This window comes from Neopsephotus bourkii, unplaced genomic scaffold (assembly GCF_033783945.1).
Source record: "Neopsephotus bourkii isolate Nb327-2 ecotype Australia unplaced genomic scaffold, CSIRO-AGI_Nbou_v1 NB_1632, whole genome shotgun sequence".
Taxonomy (NCBI): Eukaryota; Metazoa; Chordata; class Aves; order Psittaciformes; family Psittacidae; genus Neopsephotus; species Neopsephotus bourkii.
In genome coordinates, this window is record NW_026902107.1 from 730,594 (window position 1) to 747,877 (window position 17,284).

The window sequence follows — 17,284 nt, forward strand, 5'->3', positions numbered from 1 at the left end:
CCTTTGTATTGCTACCACGAGCTGCTGCTTCTGGTGCTCTGCTGCTCCCTCAGGGCTGGAACTGCAGGCCCTGCTGCTTGCTGCCACCAGAGCTGCCATGAAGTCCTCCAGTTAGAGATGCCCCTGTGTTGTGCCTGAGGTCCCAGTTCTTCCCACCATTCCCAGTGCAAGGTTCCTCCTTCTATTCAGGATGGTCCTGGGCTCTCACTGGGCGGTGTAGGAGCTGGTGTGGATTCCAGACCTCTGTCCTTCCCTTTTGGGCAGTGATGAAGTGACCTTGCCTCTCCTAATTGAGGTGTATCTCCACCCCAAGAAGCCAGTTTTGCAGCAGGATCATAGCACACAGGGCCTTAGATCTGTGGGGACAGGTAGAATCTCAGGCACGGAATCCTGCTTCAGTCATTGCTACCATTTCTGGGTACTTCCAGAAGGGTTTCTTTTGGGAATTTCATGGTTTCTACATTAAAACTCCCTCAGAGAGAGTACAATGAGGCTGAAACCAGTAACGTAGAGTGGGGAGTGTCAGCAGCAGCCAAGAGTGACAGAGTGGGGTTTGACTCCGTTTCCTTCTGAAGCTGCTTCCCCTTTGATTATATCCCTCACATTACAACGTGCAGATCTGGAAAGGTAATTGTTTTCTAATGTCTCTCAAAATAAGCAGCATGTCAAGCAAGTATCACCACCACCTTTATAAGTGGTGCCTGTACATTGTGATAAACCACATATAGCACCATCTTTTGACAGCTGAGTGTAATCAGAGCCATTGGACATTGTATCACGAGCTCTGTCCTGATGTGATGGAGCAAAGTCTGAGCAGGAAGATGCTCCTATAGTGAAGAATTAACGTGCCAGTGTGCACAGGGGAGTCAGGATGCTTCCTCTGCATCCCTTGTCCTGGCAGGTACCAGGGTCCTGGTGCCCAGTTTGCTCTCTGCGTGGTTGTGGAGGTTGTTCCCTGTCATTCCCATGACGGCTGAAGCTGCCGTGGTGGCTCTCGCTATTGCGATGGACGCTGTTGGGTGCAGGAAGAAGGCAGCCATGCAGTTTGCAGTTGCTTCAAAGCTGGTGCAGAAGGAAGGGAACATCAACAAGAGCCTTGTACCGAGCACACAGCCTGCGGTTCTTCACATGCCCGCTGTTCAGGGGGTGTTTAAACAACCCAGCAGGGAAGCAGGCTTTGCCTTCCAGTGTCAAACACAGGGGAGGGAAGCTAAGCAACTCCAAGCCGTGCTTTAGTGAGCATGTTCCTCATCCCCAGTGCACTTCATGTATTTAATGGACTTACTTGCTAAAAACATACGAGGCTTCCTCAATTCAAGCAATATTTTTCACTCCAGTTAATCATCCCAGAAACTTGTCCGCCTCTTTGCTCCCTTTGAGCAAATCCAACTTTTCTCCTTGTCTCTCTGCAGATGATGAAAGGCTTCGTGGATTAGATCATGAAATGCAATCGAGCCTGTTGGTGTTGCTCGCAGTGATGGGCTGTGCTCAGGTGGCATTGCCTTTCCTTCTCCTTTGAAACCGTTCTGCCTGCGTTGCTGCGAGCTGGTGTCTCTCCCTGCTAATAGGAATGTGCATAAAGCTCACATAATCGTTAATATTGAAGAATCATTAAGGTTGATAAAAGCAGCTCTGGCCTCGATTATGTTGTTCTTCATGGTCACTGCTTGTGGAAAACATGATATACAAGCATCAGCTCAGTTGCCTTTTAGAACCCACCAGTTGATCTAGTGGCTGTTTGACTCCATCTATTGCACACTCGGAGATAGCTCCAGTTAGATGCTCATTTTACAAGCCTGCAGGAATAAATGGATTTCTAGAGGCTGTCTCTGCTGCCCTCATCCTTTTCCCACAGCCCCTGTTTCTGATGCAGACAGCGTCCGAAAGGCAGCAATCTGTAGCTGAGCACTAAAGTCTAGGTTGGCTTTTTATTAAAGCAATGATGTGCTGACTGGCTGAAAAGTGTCAAAACTGCAGTCTTGTAACATCAACAAAGTAAGGCAGGTTGCCTTCCTCATGGGGAGGAGTGCTGAAAGCAAAACGGAGCCCTGCAGGAAACCAGTGCATCTGAGCACTTCTGCTGTGGGAAAAGCATCCACAGTTGCTTTTTTCCCTTAATAAGGAAAGACCAAAGTCCGAAGGTTCGTGACTTGACTCGCCTTTGCCTTCCTCTCCCCTCTGCAGTAGCTCCTCAACAGTGCATCCGGATGGGTTTTCCCTCTCAAGCAGGACTGGAATTGGAGTAACACGGAAGGTGTTATAGGAGTGAGCATGCAGTAAAAGGCTGGGAAAGCTGGGGGAACTTGGGGTAGTGTTCTAAAGTGAGCAGAGGGAACTGGCCTGCAGCAAATACAGACATGTCCCAGGAAACCCCCTGGGCACGAGCGGTGTGTGTGAGGCTTTGTGCTTACAGAGGGAAGGGAGATGATGGGGACAGAGCCCGTTCAAGAAATGAAACCTGAACCTCATCCAAGTGATTTCCAAGAGACTCAGCTCTGGCTGTCAGGGGGTGGTAGGAACGGGGCTGCAAAGGAGCTGTGTGTGTGTGGGCCCGCACGTGCAGCCTGTCACAGCAACACAGAGGCAGCTTCACGCTGTGGCCCTGGTGCGTTACATGTGCGGAGGGATGACTGATGATGATTCCAAACTGGGATCCTCCACGTGAGCATTAGTGCTTGCAGAGTTACCCAGGAAGACGATGGCCTTTGTAATTAAAGCACAGAGGGGTTTGAGGCACAGTGTGCTTCCCTACCCTTTGCTTTCTTGTGCTAGGAGTAATTCTAGGGAATGCTAACAGAGATAAAACTAGCACTGAGATGTTCCAGACCCAGGGTTGTCAACATGTCTCATTTAACCTCAACTGCTACAAGACTGACTGCCTCCACAGCCAGTGTAGTTTTCTTGGCATGCCATGCCATGCCACGTCATTCAGTCTCACTGGAAGTTCTCCTGCAGCCCGTCTGTGTAAGACAATGCTTGGCATGCAGTTGTTTTGCATCGATGGTCCAAGTCCTTGGTTGGCATTTGCTTCATCTGCATGTGTCCCATTGCCATCTGCTGGAGGCTGGTGAGTGTGCTCCTAGGGACTGTTGTGCCAGGAGCTGCCCCTGAGGCCACCCACTCCCTGCTGAAGATGCAGTGAGGTTAGCTCCTGCTCTGTGCTGCTGGTGAGGCTGTGTTCTGTGATGCGCTGGTAACCCTGGGTCATGGCATGAGCCTCCGATAGCAAACACCACATCAGGACAGAATGACCAAAGTCCTGTCTTGGGTGCTCTTGCACAATAAAAGCACCAGTTCTCTTACCTATGCTCATAACCGGGTTAGAAAGAGGCTGAACTGGGGTTTACAGCTGAACAAAGAGTAGGGGTGGGATTGCTGAACCGCTTTGGTGTAGACAAGACTGGGAAGTGAGGCCAAGGCATGCAGCATGCCCGGTGGCTTCAAGTGTGGACCCCGAGCTCCTCCTCAGGGGTATTCTTTCAGGAGGGCCTTGGAAACTGGGCCTCTCCAAAGCAGCCTGTTTTGGATAGCAGAGCTCACTGGCCCTGGTAGCCACAGCCAGTCTGGACCCCATCCAGACATCCCCACTATTGGGACTGGGAGCTGCTGCCTGTCCCAGCTTCTGCACATTGATGCAGAGCTAAAGAAGACTGCATGGATGGGGCTTCATCACGCTGTTCTGTTTGCAATGCAGGAGGCCTTCGAGGAGCTACAGTGATAGATGCCTTAGATACTCTGTACATCATGGAACTCGAGGAGGAATTCCAAGAAGCAAAGAAGTGGGTGGAGAAGAGCTTTGACTTGAACGTGGTGAGTCAGTTCCTGGGAGTGCCTGTCTGTGTCACCAAGATTCCCTGTATTTGGTCACTTCTGATCACAGCGTTCTCAGAACCATTTGGGGAGGGGAACTGTGGAGTCTGGGGGGGAAGAAACCACTGTCATGATTGTTCTGCCTATACAGGGCTTCCAGCCAGGGGCCATCAGATCAGGCTCCCAGTGTCTACCTGGAAATGAGATTCGCGGTTTAGTGTTTCTTGTGTTTTGGTCTGGGTTACAAAGGCAGCTGTAGTTACTAGGTATGCCAAGAAGTTTATTCATCAAAGAACAAGTTCTGTTTCATCTCCGTTAAATGTCTGCTTGTAGTAAGACAAGTTTTCCTTTTGCATTCTATAGATTAAGATGGAAAACGCTGATCTCATTGACCGGGTGCTTTGTTGGTATGTCAGTGCTGTGTGCACAGCAGTGTATCACAGTATCACAGTATGTTAGAGATTGGAAGGGACCTCAAAAGCTCATCCAGTCCAATCCCCCTGCCGGAGCAGGAACACCTAGATAAGGTTACACAGGAACGTGTCCAGGCGGGTTTGGAATGTCTCCAGAGAAGGAGACTCCACAACCTCCCTGGGCAGCCTGTTCCAGTGTTCTGTCACCCTCACTGAGAAGAAGTTTCTTCTCAAGTTTAAGTGGAACCTCTTGTGTTCCAGTTTGTACCCATTGCCCCTTGTCCTGTCATTGTTTGCCACTGAGAAGAGCCTGGCTCCATCCTCGTGACACTCCCCCTTTATATATTTATATGCACTAATAAGGTCACCCCTCAATCTCCTCTTCTCCAAACTATAGAGACCCAGCTCCCTCAGTCTTTCCTCATAAGGGAGATGCTCCACTCCCTTAATCAGTGTGCAGTGTCTCCACAGGTGTCCACACTCCACAAGTGTCTGCACTTGGAGCACTGTCTGCAGTTCATGTCTTCAGCATAAGACGGACATGGAGCTGTTGGAGCAAGTGCCTGGATTTGGAAGGAAGAAGGCCATCGCTCCCTGGGTCCCTGTCCGAGCCACTTCCCAGAGCTAGTGTTAGAGCTGCTGGGCCTCTGGGTGCAGCACCCTGCTGTCAGATGAAGGATGCTGTCCTTTATCTCCCTTTGTGGATGGGGCCCCTTGCCACAGCTCTGACTGTTGTCTCCAAGCCAGATCTCCTAGTTCTCATGGGAGAGCTGATGGGACCTTGTCAGGGGCATATGGAGAATGTTAAAACCAGAGCACAGTTTAAACTTTGAGGTTTTTAATGCCGGCCCTGTTGTCTGTTGTGCAAAATGGTTCTCCCCATTGAAACAATGCATGCAGCTGCTTCATAGAGAAGCATCATTTGGGAGGGCACGACTGACATTCATGTATTCATAAAAGGAAGACCACATCTGATAAATGTGGTGAATGCTCTCAGTACGTTACTGAATCAATAAACAATGACAAAATCAACCGGGAGATAATTTATCTGGATTTCATAAAAGCTTTTAATCTTGGCCTGCAGAATAGATTGATCTGCAAAGACAAGAGTGAATGCTGGGGATTGATCGGGGGAGTCAGGCAGCACAGCAGAGGGGGAGAGGAGGGAAATTAGTTAAAGGTTGGCTCTGTACAAGGAGCACTGACAGTCCAGAAATGGGGCTCTGGTTGAACCTGGGTGCCGTGATGGCTCGTGTGGTTTTAGTCATCATCTGAAGGAAGCACTTGCACTGCTCTGTAACCTGCAGGGGTTTGGAAGGGGCAGGCTGGTGCAGAGGTGTGGGTGCCTCTTTGTTGCTGTGTTGGTGGAAGATCTCTCTGAGTTTTGGCTCTATACACGTGAGGGTAGGAATCTTTTATCATGCAGATTCAAGAGCCAGGAGCACCTTGTTTTTGACAGTATGTTTTGCATGCAGTCATTTTGACATTGGCTGCTCATCAGCTGAGTAGGTAGAGCAAAACGTGTTCCAGGTGAGCGTGTTGTGGAGTGATGCAGGGAAGCGTGGCCACGTGCATCTGCTGCGTGTGGTGGTGGCACATGGGCACCATGCAGGTTGTCTCTGTCAGCGTGCCTAGCACAGGCTCCCTGCAGGCTGCGGTCCTCTCTCAGCCTGCAGATGGGCGAGTTCTTGAGTGACAGAAAGTACCTGCCAAAAGCAGGCAGTGCATCAGGTCTGTCTGGTGCCGTGCCCTCTTCACAGGGAAATGCAGGAAGTCATTTCCCCTTATGGCTGCACAATTTTCCCTTTATATGAAACATTTCAACAGGCAGATTTTTGCCCTGAACTGACTGACAGCTTTCTGCAAGGCATAGCCCAAGTCAGGGTTGAATGGATGGACAATGCACCTGCTCTGATTGACATACTGTCAGCTGGGGATGAGTAGACAGTTTGGGGGTTTCTCCTCCCTTCAAGCTATTTGTAGAGCAAATAAAGTGCTGTGAGATCTCAGACAAAAAGCTGTGTTTCACTGTCGGTGAGGACTGGGAGACTTCAAGTACCTGCCTGCAGTCTGTTTCCCTTAGCTGCCATTTGTGTGTGCAGACTTTGCAGTCACGTCTATCATTATGTATTTCAGAACGGAGAAGCATCCTTGTTCGAGGTGAACATCCGCTATGTGGGAGGACTGTTGGCCATATACTACTTAACTGGAGAAGAGGTTGGTTTCTGCAGCTCTGCATGTCGCACACAGTCACCAGTAATGAACTGAGAGGGTTCTCCAGCAGCTCTTCTCTGAGCATCAGATGATCCCTCCATGAGAACAGGCCAAACCTGTCGTTTTTCTCAATATCAATATGCCACTAATGTTCTTTTAATTAAGTCTCACATAATTACCTTGCACACACTGTGCATGGCTCATTGGCAAATCTGTTCTCCTGTGGGCAATTCCAGCAAGACCCGTTTTCAGCTGGGTACAGTGTTCCCTGGTGATGAAGTGCCATTTGCAGTCATCATTGTCTTTGTCCTTGTCCCTTTGTATTCTAAACATAGGCAAGATTTCATCAAGCATCATTCCAGATTCTGCCTCAGACTAAGGAGGGCAACTGCTTAGTGGCCACTGCCCCAAACTCCTAAGACAAAGTGCCCTGGGCTGCAGGGAAGCACTAACAGAGTGCTGCAGCAACGCACCATGTTCCCTTGCCCAGCAGCTGTGAGTGTCACAGGCCCATCATAGGGAAGCTGCCCTGCAGCAGATGCTCCCATTCTGGCTAGAGCAGGAGGCTCTCACTTCCATTTCCCTTCTTTCTCTCCAGCCTGCAGAGGCCAGGGCTTAATGCCATAATCTGTTTTATAATGTGCCTGGCCTGCAATTCCACAACTGGCTGTAGGGAGATGAAGAGATTATTCCTTTGCTCTGGAAGTCTTAGGCAAGCAGAAACTCTGATTCAAGGGGGAGTTTTGGGAGTGAAGGAACTGGAAGACTGGCTCTTAAATGAGAGCTTAGCTCCCATGCCAAGCAGTGACCATGGCTGGGTGTTGTCCACCTTAATAGGATGGGATGGCTCATCACTGATCCGTGGAATCACAGGAGCAGCGCAATTACTTTCGTTGCATTTTAAATGAGTTCCAGGAATGACTTCTTTCCATGATATCCCTCTAGGGAAAACTCTCACAGACTCCAGTGCCCCAGCCCAGGCCTTGTCTTGGTCACAACTTCAACAGAGCAAAAAGAAACAGCATTAAAGCACAGAACTCCAGCAGTGACCTCTTGAGATGCAGTCAGCAGTGATGCTCAGCAGCCAGGGCAGTGCCTGGCGTATTCCCACTCAGGGTCACCACACTGAAAGGCAAAACTCGTGTCCCACTCTCTTGCTTTCCCTTCTGACAACCAAACCCCTGTCTCCTTGGGAGCGGATCAGAGGTCTGCAGCCCCACAGGAGAGCTCGGATTTCCTCAGTGCTGTATTTTTAGAGCAATAAATTCCTGCTTTCTGTGCACTCCTGTGGCAGCTCGGGCTGATGGTGGGGGGGGGCTTTATCTCCTGAGTCACTTACAGGCTTCCCTTGATCAGAACTAATCTCTGGAGCAGAGATTGGTGCTTGTGTCAGTTTGTCCCAAAGTAATTGTGTGGTGCCTTTGTGCTGCAAACCGCCATAAGCTAGAACTTGATTTGGAAGCCCAAAACCGAGGCATCACAAATGGAAAAGGAGCAGCTCAGCCACGAAACCATGAATCCTTCCTGGAAAAGAGTTGCAAGCGAAAGATTGTTGGAAACCATGTTTTTTCCAACAGGAGATGACACAAGTGTTGTAAATCTAACAACGCTGCACCCTAGAAAGACATCTTTGGATGCCAATTCAGTCATTTCACCTCCCTGTGTCCTCCTTGGGAAAAGGGTGGAATTTGGCCCCAAAGAGTCCTCTTTGGATGAGTTCAGCTCCCAGAGATCTGCTGCTGGCACTGGGGTGTTCTGAGCTCTGCAGCTCTGACTGCACTCATCCAGGCTGAGGGTTTGGCAGGGGATGGGCCTGCTCTAGGGGAGGTTTTTAGATGACGTTCAGGTAGATACCAGGGTTCAGCAAGAGTTCTGGTTCGGGTCTGGCGTGCAGTGGAGCGAGGGCAGCAGCGTACCTGGAACAGCAGGCGGAGGTTGCTATAATGGTGTATTGGAAGGAAGCCGGTGTGAGTGGTGTTCACAAGCAGCCCATCAGATACCGATCCTCTCTTCTTCTTTTAACAGGTCTTCAAGAGCAAAGCTTTGGAACTGGGAGAGAAACTTCTGCCGGCTTTTAACACCCCCACGGGGATCCCGCGCGGCGTCATCAATTTGGGCAGGCAAGGCTCACGTCCCTCCCAGCGCATCACTGTGGTTGTGGGTGTTTGTAAGAGGCCAGGATTCAGGCAGGAACAGCAGCAGCTCCTGAGGTGCCCCCCTCTAGTGCTTTGCCAACTCAAACCCCAGAGGTGCCTTGGCAGGGATTGCAGGGGACTCAAGTTAAACCCAGCTGTGTTTCAGTAACCTGGGGCTCTCTGCAGTTCCCTCCTCTACCTCTTGGCAGGGCTCCCTGCTGCAATAGCAGTTTCCTCACCCTCACCTGCTTCGGAAGGTGATGTGTAGCCTGCACCTAGCATGCACATAGCTCAGTATCTTTGCAGAGCGCCCAACAAGATGAGTGTGAATTTGTCCGTGTTTGGAAACCTTGGGAAAGGAACTGGCTGGGCCTGGCTGACAGGTTTGGTGCTAGAAAGGGGGGCACTGTACACATCCTCCAGTTGCTGCCAGCACTCAGCCGTTCTCCTTCACTTGGAGCCAGCACGTTTCATGTCAGGTAGGTGGTGTCGTGCTGGAGGGCAGCTTTGGATCAGATCCCTTGCTGAAGGTCTCTGAGCAGAGGCACATGAGGCAGCCGGAGCGCCAGCCTCTCCTTTGTGCCAGCAGACAGTGTTCCCTGCCAGTGAGGGCTCATGGGCTCCTTTTGATGCCTCCACACAAATCCCCCTGGGCAAAAGCTGCAGCTGAAACAGAGGCAGTTGGAAACGGGGGTTAACAGAAGCCTTTCATCCTCACCTCTTGCAAAACCCCAAGCAGGAGCCGTGAGAATCATTCCTCATCTCTTAGCCCAGCTCTCCTGTTCCATTCATGTCTCTGTGCAGTGCAAGACTTTCAGGTGTGTGGCTCAAGCTGCTCCATTGCTCAGGTACCACTGACACCCTTCAGTTGTCTCATCTGCACGTGAGCCTGGTGAAAAACAGAGCCACCATGACCACTTCAATTGTGGCTTTTACAGAAGAGACTTTCTGCTTCCCCTGTGGCTGATGAGGGCTCTGTGGCACAGAGAAACCTTTCACAGAAATGCCAAACCTCCCCTGCCCTTCCTGGAGACAATTGGAACAGGCTCTGCCTGCCTGGGCATTCCCAGCATGTTTTGCTGATGACCTTGACTAAGAGCAAAGCAAAGCAGTGCTGAGCCCGCAGTCAGAACCCATGTTTCAGGGCCATGAAAGTGCTCTGAAGGCTCAGAGGATCAATTGCTCGGGAGCAAGGATGAAGTAGCCTGACTATTTCTACTGACTGCTACTACTAAATCTGTAGTCTGAGTGCTGCAGGTACATGATGAACAGCCAGAGGCTGTGTACCCAAAGGGGCAGGGGGTTCCTCAGTGTGAGAGTGCCTGTGGAGGTGGGAGCAGAGGAGGTGGTGCTGTGCACACACACTGACCCCAATGTCAGGGCGAAACCAAAGCCCAGAAGGAATTTTCTCCCTCCAGTTCTGTTTTCACAAGGATGTGCTAATTCCAGAGAGACCTCATAGAATCATAGAATAGTTAGGGTTGGAAAGGACCTTAAGATCATCGAGTTCCAACCCCCTGCCATGGGCAGGGACACCTTGCTCTAAACCATATCTCCCAAGGCTTCATCCAACCTGGCCTTGAACACTGCCAGGGATGGAGCATTCACAGCCTCCCTGGGCAACCCATTCCAGTGCCTCAGCACCCTCACAGGAAAGAATTTCCTCCTTATATCCAATCTAAACTTCCCCTGTTTCAGTTTTAACCCATTACCCCTTGTCCTACCACTACAGTCCCTAATGAAGAGTCCCTCCCCAGCATCCCTATATGCCCCCTTCAGATACTGGAAGCTGCTCTGAGGTCTCCACGCAGCTTCTCTTCTCCAGGCTGAACAGCCCCAACTTTCTCAGCCTGGCTCCATACAGGAGCTGCTCCAGCCCCTGAGCATCCTCACGGCCTCCTCTGGACTTGTTCCAACAGCTCCATGTCCTTTTTATGTTGAGGACACCAGAACTGCACACAATGCTCCAGGTGAGCTGTTGTCTTACATTAGCCCATCCTTGGTTAAGTGATCATGGAGGCAGAATGTAACTGCTTACAAATACCCAAAGGGTAGGGGATAGAGGTTGGAGAGAAATTATTTATGGTGGGTATGATTAAAAGCAATGCGAAGTGACTGGGAGGAACTGGGAATGAGTAAGTGGGACAAATCTCCCTGCCAAAGACCGTGAGACCTTAATGTACTTCCAGTGAAGAAGAGCAGGATAACTAACCCAAGTGAGACAACTTCATGGGAGCTTATAGAGTAGGTACCTGAACTGTAATAGGGAATTGTCCAATGCATGGGATTTTTCTAATGCAATTAGGCCCCCTGGAAATGGAGAATGATCTACAAGAAGCGCTATTATGATACATGCAGATCTCTCGTACAGAGAGAGAGGATACTCTGAGGGGGGAAGCCTTGCAGCATGTGTAGGTTTTGGTGGTGTCGGCCTGGGGGGGGTGTTAAGAATGACATCCAGAGATTTGAAACAAACAGAAGCTGGCATTATGTCAATTCCTACACGGGTTTTGAGGCCCCAAGTACCCCAACCCCCCAGCTCTTCCCAGAGCTAACTGCCTTTATCTCTTCCTATCACATCACACCACCTTTTCCTCTTGTGTCGCCTTTCCGCTGATGCGCTTCCCTGTGGCCTCCTGTTTTCGCACAGGCTCTGTATCATCTCACACAGGCTTGTTTTCCATCCTGCTGCTCCAACTGCCACGCTCTCTGCCAGGTCCTGGAGTACAGGGTTTCCCCAAGCTGCTGCTCCGTGCTCCCTTCCTATGTGTTGCTGCACTGTGATTGCTCTCCCGATGCCTCCCGTTCTGGGTCCGTGATCCCTGCTTTCCTTCCCTTAAACCCTTTACACCTCCAGATTTTAGTTCATCATCCTCTCCTGGTCTCTCTCTTGATTTGGCTTTGGGTCTCTGTGAAGGAAGGAGAGGATACAACCGCGTTCAGCAGCTTCCAGGTCCTGCCTGTCTGACCCGGCTCAGAAGACAGCTTCTGTTTGTTAGATGGTGTTTGTTAGATTGTCCCTTCAGGGCAGTAAATAAAGGAAAAGTAATTGACTCCTTTAGATAGAACATGGTGGAATGGTTTCACACCCCCAGCGGCTGCCAGGTTGTGGCCAATGTGATATTAAAGCCAGCATCAGGCTGGGCAGGCTGAAGGCTGCACGGGGAGGTTTGTGCCATAGGCGCTCTGTGTTCTGGGTTTCAGCTGCACACTGTGTTTTCAAATGAAAAGCTGGTGCTGCAGCCTCCTGACATTTCCCAGGAAGGCTGATGCTTGGCAGTGAGTGAGCAATTGGAAACAGTGTGAACATATTGCTGATCTAATGGCTTTTTTTGTCTGGAGGCGAAATAAACAGCTCTGGACCTGAAATGGTTTTCCATAGATCACATGAAGGGGAAGTTTTTCCCCCCCCCTCAGAAAGACCATTAGTTTTGGCCTCCTGTAAGCAGCAGAAACCCTTTTCCTTCACCCAGACACTTTTCAGGCGCCATCTAGTGCTACCCTCCCCATCACTGGAAACCTGTTCCCTCATCAGTGTCAGCTGCAAACAGAGATGTGAAAATCAAACCCCTTCACTTCCCAGTCCTAAAACTGTGTGTCTGTCCTTCCCATGGCCCCTGTTGGGACGTGGTGCACGCTGCAGGCACATAGCAAAGGCAGGGTCTGTGCTGGGGGGACCTCAGGCTGGTTGTCTTGGCAGTGAAGGTTCTGTTTCCTCTCCCTGCAGCGGCATGAGTTGGAGCTGGGGCTGGGCATCTGCTGGAAGCAGCATCTTGGCAGAGTTTGGTACCTTGCACTTGGAATTCCTGCACCTCTCGGAGCTCTCTGGCAACCCCGTGTTTGCAGAAAAGGCAAGTACTTCCCAACTTGGGCTTTAGTGAATTGGTCTCTTTATAGTGCTGTGTCTGTGCTGGAGCAGAGCAGCACTGTGGTCTGCCTGCAGCAGGTGACATGGCAGCAATGTGTTCCTTTTCCCCAGTACCAGTAGAGCTCACCAGAGGAGAAAGCTTCCAGAGTGGGACATTCATTCAGAAACCTGTCTCCAGGCCTCAGAGCATCTCTGAGAAGGAGGCAGTGGGCTCCTGTTGGAGATCCTGGCACACCAAGAGGCCTTGGAAGGCAGCTGCCCCAGTGCCTCCTTTGGCTGTTTCCATTTGCCGCATCCCCTTTGCCTGCCTCTCCATCACTCGCAGCCCCTGAGGAGACAGAGATGTCTTTTTCAGTGTCTGTTGTGTGAAGTTGTAGCAAAAACTCCCTCAGACAAGGACACAGCCCAAATGAAACCATCTGTTGGATGAACAGATGAGAGAGGCTGTGAGGATAATTGTTAATTCTGATATCCTAATAGTAGTGCCTTGTACTTGCAGACCTCTTCACTCTAACTAGGCATTAAATGTACGCTCCAGCCAGCAAGAGTTCTGCTGAGGTTTCTTGTGTAGGCAAGGCCTGACAGTTGACATATTGGATTCCTTTTGTGGAACTTGTAACTGAAAATCTATTAATATTATACATTACCTTGAGCTTTTTTTTCCACAAGTGATCTTGTAGTGCATGTGAGAGCGACTTAATAAATATGCTGCTGGATACCAGCAAGCCATTGACTTGTGCTGCACGTCCCTGAGGAGCCAGCTTCGAGGGAGACAAACTGTTCCAGTTAGAATCCAAATGCCCCCATGAGCCCAAAGGAAAGGGGGCCTGTCCAGAGTGGGGTGAAAACAGGCAGTGGTTCTAGGAATGCCAATAAAAAGCTCAAAATGTGACTTGTGTAGGAAATGGCCAGTGCAGATCTGTCAGTTGTGAAACAAGAAGGGAATGTGAAGAAGAGACAGGAAGAAAGAGAAGTGTATGGAAAGCAGTAAGGGTGAGGTAAGCAAGAGGAATGTCACAGAGGGGTGAGCAGGAGAGGAAAGCAGAGGGTGAGGGAAAGCTGGAGCAAGAGGGAACTCTGTAGGGGAAATAAAAAAGGACTGGTGGTTTGAAATACAGGAGACAGGCTGAAGATCCCTGAGGACAGTGATAATGACAGACTGCTCAGAGGAAGGGGGGAGCTGAGGAAAGACCAGTAAAGGAAACAGTGATATGGAAAGAAAACGTGTGCGAATGTAAGGAAGGGTCGGTGAAGAAGATGAGCACTGGAATCACAAGGGTGAGAAGATGCTCTGTTAAAAACTAGACCTGGATCCATGTTCTAGAGCCAAACTGTGGCATTTTGAGCCAGGGTCAAGCCTTTGTCCCCAGGCTCATAAGCCCAGGGATGGGTAAGGGCAGAACCTTTCCACTGGAGCCTGCTGAGCAGAGTGTGCCTGGTGTGTGCTGCAGGCTGTGTCCTCACCTTCCTGCTGCCAGCCTCTGAGCGAACACAGAGGATGGTGTGGGCTCCATCAGCCCATCCCCTGGGAAGCTGCTTGAGAGGAGCAGATTAACTCATTAACTTGCAGCTTGGGACTGGTGTGAGTTTAGCAGGAGTAAAGTCCATCTGTGTCTTCTATTCAAACATGTCATTACTGTGCCACGCTGCTGAACTCCAGTGAATGCTCTGCAGCACGAGGACTTACTTGGAAGCACCAGCTTAAGTCTGCAGCCAGCTTTTAGTGTACACATTCTCTAATTTGATAAAAGGTTTAGAGTGTATTAGCTGCTCTATAGATTATAATAGAATATTTATGCTGCATACCATTTAACTTTGTCCCTTATGGGCAAGGCCTATTGGAGTTAATGGGGGTGAAGCCAAGGGAGGTTTTACAGCTGTTCTGTTGTATTAAAGAACCTGTCTGTTGTTGAAATTAAAAGCCCAAATTTATCATGTTAAGCGACCACATGGTGAATTCAAGTACTATGTGAGTCACTCATCCCTGCCACTGCTTTCCTTTGGATCAAAGGAAAAAATCATATACCTTTCCACCCAGATCCCAAATCCTCAGGACTGCTTCTGCAGCATGGTTAGCGAGCTGTTCCCACTGCTTGCTGAACTGAACTGGGCCTTGCAGGGTTTGTAGGATCATCTCTAAAACCCCACAGAGCTGGACAAAGCTTGTGCTGAGGAGCCAAAGCTGCTTCTCCATTGCAGAGCCTTGTCACAGGGCTCTGCCTGTGTGAGGACTCGCAGGCTGCTGTGTGTGCTCAGCAGGGCCCAGCACTGTGGAGCTGCAGAGCTCTCAGTGACACTGCAGGACCATTGGCTTCGTCAGCAGAGAAGTAACAGAGCTCTTGTCTCTCATCTCTCCTAGGTGATGAACATCCGCAAGGTCCTGAACAGAGTTGAGAAGCCACAGGGTCTTTATCCCAACTTCCTCAGCCCGGTGACAGGGAACTGGGTGCAGCGTAGGTATCACTGCGTTCAGAGTCATGCCGGGAGCATTTCAGTCTTTGCATTGCTCTTTAGGAAGCAATAGTAACTGTCAGAGCAGCACGCCAAGAAAATGTCTTGTCAGGCAGCCTGTTATACATGTGATTAGATAACACAGCCCCATTTGTAAGATGCAATATAGTAATTGTACACTTACTCCATCAGGCTTGTTTCTGCCTGAGTGTCTCACCTCCAGAAAGAATTAGGGCCTTTCTTGCATGGGGGAGGATAATGGTACATGGTTCATCACACAGATGTTAGAAAGCAGCACATCTCTTTAAGAGCTCATCCTGCAGGCATCACATAGGCCTGCCTGGGAGTTGCATGTGTGGCTGTGAGCAGAAGCACAGTAAGATTTCCTTCCTGAGTGTGCTGCAGCAAGTAAGGAATCACCAGGACAGGCAGAGGGCTTATGGAGCCACATCTCCCGAGGATCTAGGGATGCATCCTCCTGTATGCATCTGTGTACCTCTTACCATGGTACCTCTGCGTGGTGCAGTTTGGTACAAGGGTACAAGGATGCATTCTCTCTCGTTGGGAACTCAGCAGTGGCCAGCAGTGAAGACATAGGCATTGAATAGCTGCTGCTCTGATATGAAAGAGGAGTGATAACTAGGAAGGGACTTGAAAAGAGCAAGGAAATGATAGAAGCAGTGTAACCAGGGGAAGGTTATTTACTTCCCTGCTCTACCCACACAGCCCCTTCCTTACCCAGAAAAGAGACTGTACCTCTCTTTTTGTGCCACCGAAGGGCAGAAGCTTGCCTTCTGGTAGGCACATGAAAGGCTACTTCTGCTGCTGTGCCCCACATCTCTGACCTCTCTGTTGGGGTTGGTTGGTTGGTTTGTTTGCTGGCTTTCCTGTTGCTCTGTCAAAGGAAGGAAAAGTGTTGGGTTTTTTTTGCAGAAGCTCTTTTTAACCTGTCCCTGGGTTATGTTTATCTTGTTGAAGCAGTTTTCTTCGAGTTATTGCATTACCTGGGGTTCCCCTGTCTCTTGCACTGTTTGCTCTCCTCCAGCCCTTCCTAACTACTGTGCTAATGGTTCTGATTGTAGCTGACAGGCAGTTGCATGAGACAGAGTGGGAGCTCTAACCCTGGCCTTTCACTGTCACAGCAGCACCTCTAATGGTAATTGACAGGGCTTGGCTTGAAAGGTGTCCCAACAAAGCATCTGAATGGCTCCAGTTGTCCCATTAAACCAGAGCTGTCCTTTGGTGCCATGAGGGAAGAAAATAGGCTTCTGTGTTTGTCCCATTCATTGATGTTCAAAGTTATCCAGTCCCTTTGTAAGCAGTTCAGCTGCTCCTCCGCACTGGTCTCTGCAGAGTTGCTGCAGTATGTTCCGCTTGGAAAGCAAATCTCCCGCACCCTGAGGTACCATTTTCCATGGGTTATTCCCAGCTGGCAGCCACACTGCACATTCTACCAGACACAGCATTAGTTCTGCCTATTCGTGGGTGCTGAGAGCTCTCCTAGAGCCCCACGTCATGAGGGCAGCTCATGGGGCAGGCTGTTGCAGCAGTGGTTCATAATAGAGCCTTGTGGTCTGAATCAGCCTCTTCTGCATGTCCAGTGGTGAGAAAGAGATTAGGACCGAAGCAGGGAGGCAGCTGCAGCCTGTCACAGAGATGTCCCCTGTAGGTGCCAGGCTCTCATTTTCTCTCTTGTCATTAAAGCTCTTTGCAGGAAGGCGTTTTTTCTTGGAATTGCTGTGATTTTCTTAAAAGGTGTATCTTTGACCTGCCTGAATGAGCACATCTTGCAATGAAGAGGCAGTGCTGCGCCTCTCCCGAATGCAGCCCTTACCTGGAGAGAACTAAAGCACAGTCCCCTGATGAAATCAAGAACTTGATTATGCAGTGCCTTGGAGGCAAATGCTGGCAAAGCTGGTGCCATATGGAAAACAATTATGTCCCAGAGCTCCTGCTTTGGTGCTTTTATGAATGACACGCTCAGGATCACAGAGCTGCTCTGTAAAGACAGGCTGTGCAGCCTGTGTTTGCAAATAGTCTGTCCTCTGTTTTGTTGAAGTCATGCATCTAATCTCGTTGTTTTGCTTTGGATTATTCCTGGATCGTTGGGCACACTGTATCAGCAATATTTGCTCTTCAGGTCAGGATGTCATGGCTGTTGAGCTCTTCTTTTGGTAGGATTTAGCATTTAGAATAAGTCTCAGGATGTTATAAATGTACAGAGATAGGGAAAATACAAATCTGACCAGCTAACTCCAAACCCTCCTGCATATGCTTCATTGGCAATGAGGATGCACACCAAGAGGTGGACGCTGTTCCTTTAGCAGGGATGGTTCAGTCCAGGGTCTTGCTCTTCTAAAAAGGGGCGAACTTGGCTGTTTGGAAGAATGGAT

The 17,284-nt window shown here is 49.9% G+C and overlaps 1 protein-coding gene across 1 annotated transcript in view; it reads left to right on the plus strand.

Moving 5' to 3' along the window:
* Window positions 1-17,284, plus strand: part of MAN1C1 (mannosidase alpha class 1C member 1) — a 61,980-nt gene that overhangs the window by 36,836 nt on the left and 7,860 nt on the right. The window contains exons 4-8 of the mRNA XM_061373620.1: window positions 3,695-3,810; window positions 6,360-6,440; window positions 8,463-8,557; window positions 12,300-12,423; window positions 14,800-14,893. Of these exons, the coding sequence (XP_061229604.1) occupies window positions 3,695-3,810; window positions 6,360-6,440; window positions 8,463-8,557; window positions 12,300-12,423; window positions 14,800-14,893 (510 nt within the window). The remainder of the gene's footprint in view (window positions 1-3,694; window positions 3,811-6,359; window positions 6,441-8,462; window positions 8,558-12,299; window positions 12,424-14,799; window positions 14,894-17,284) is intronic.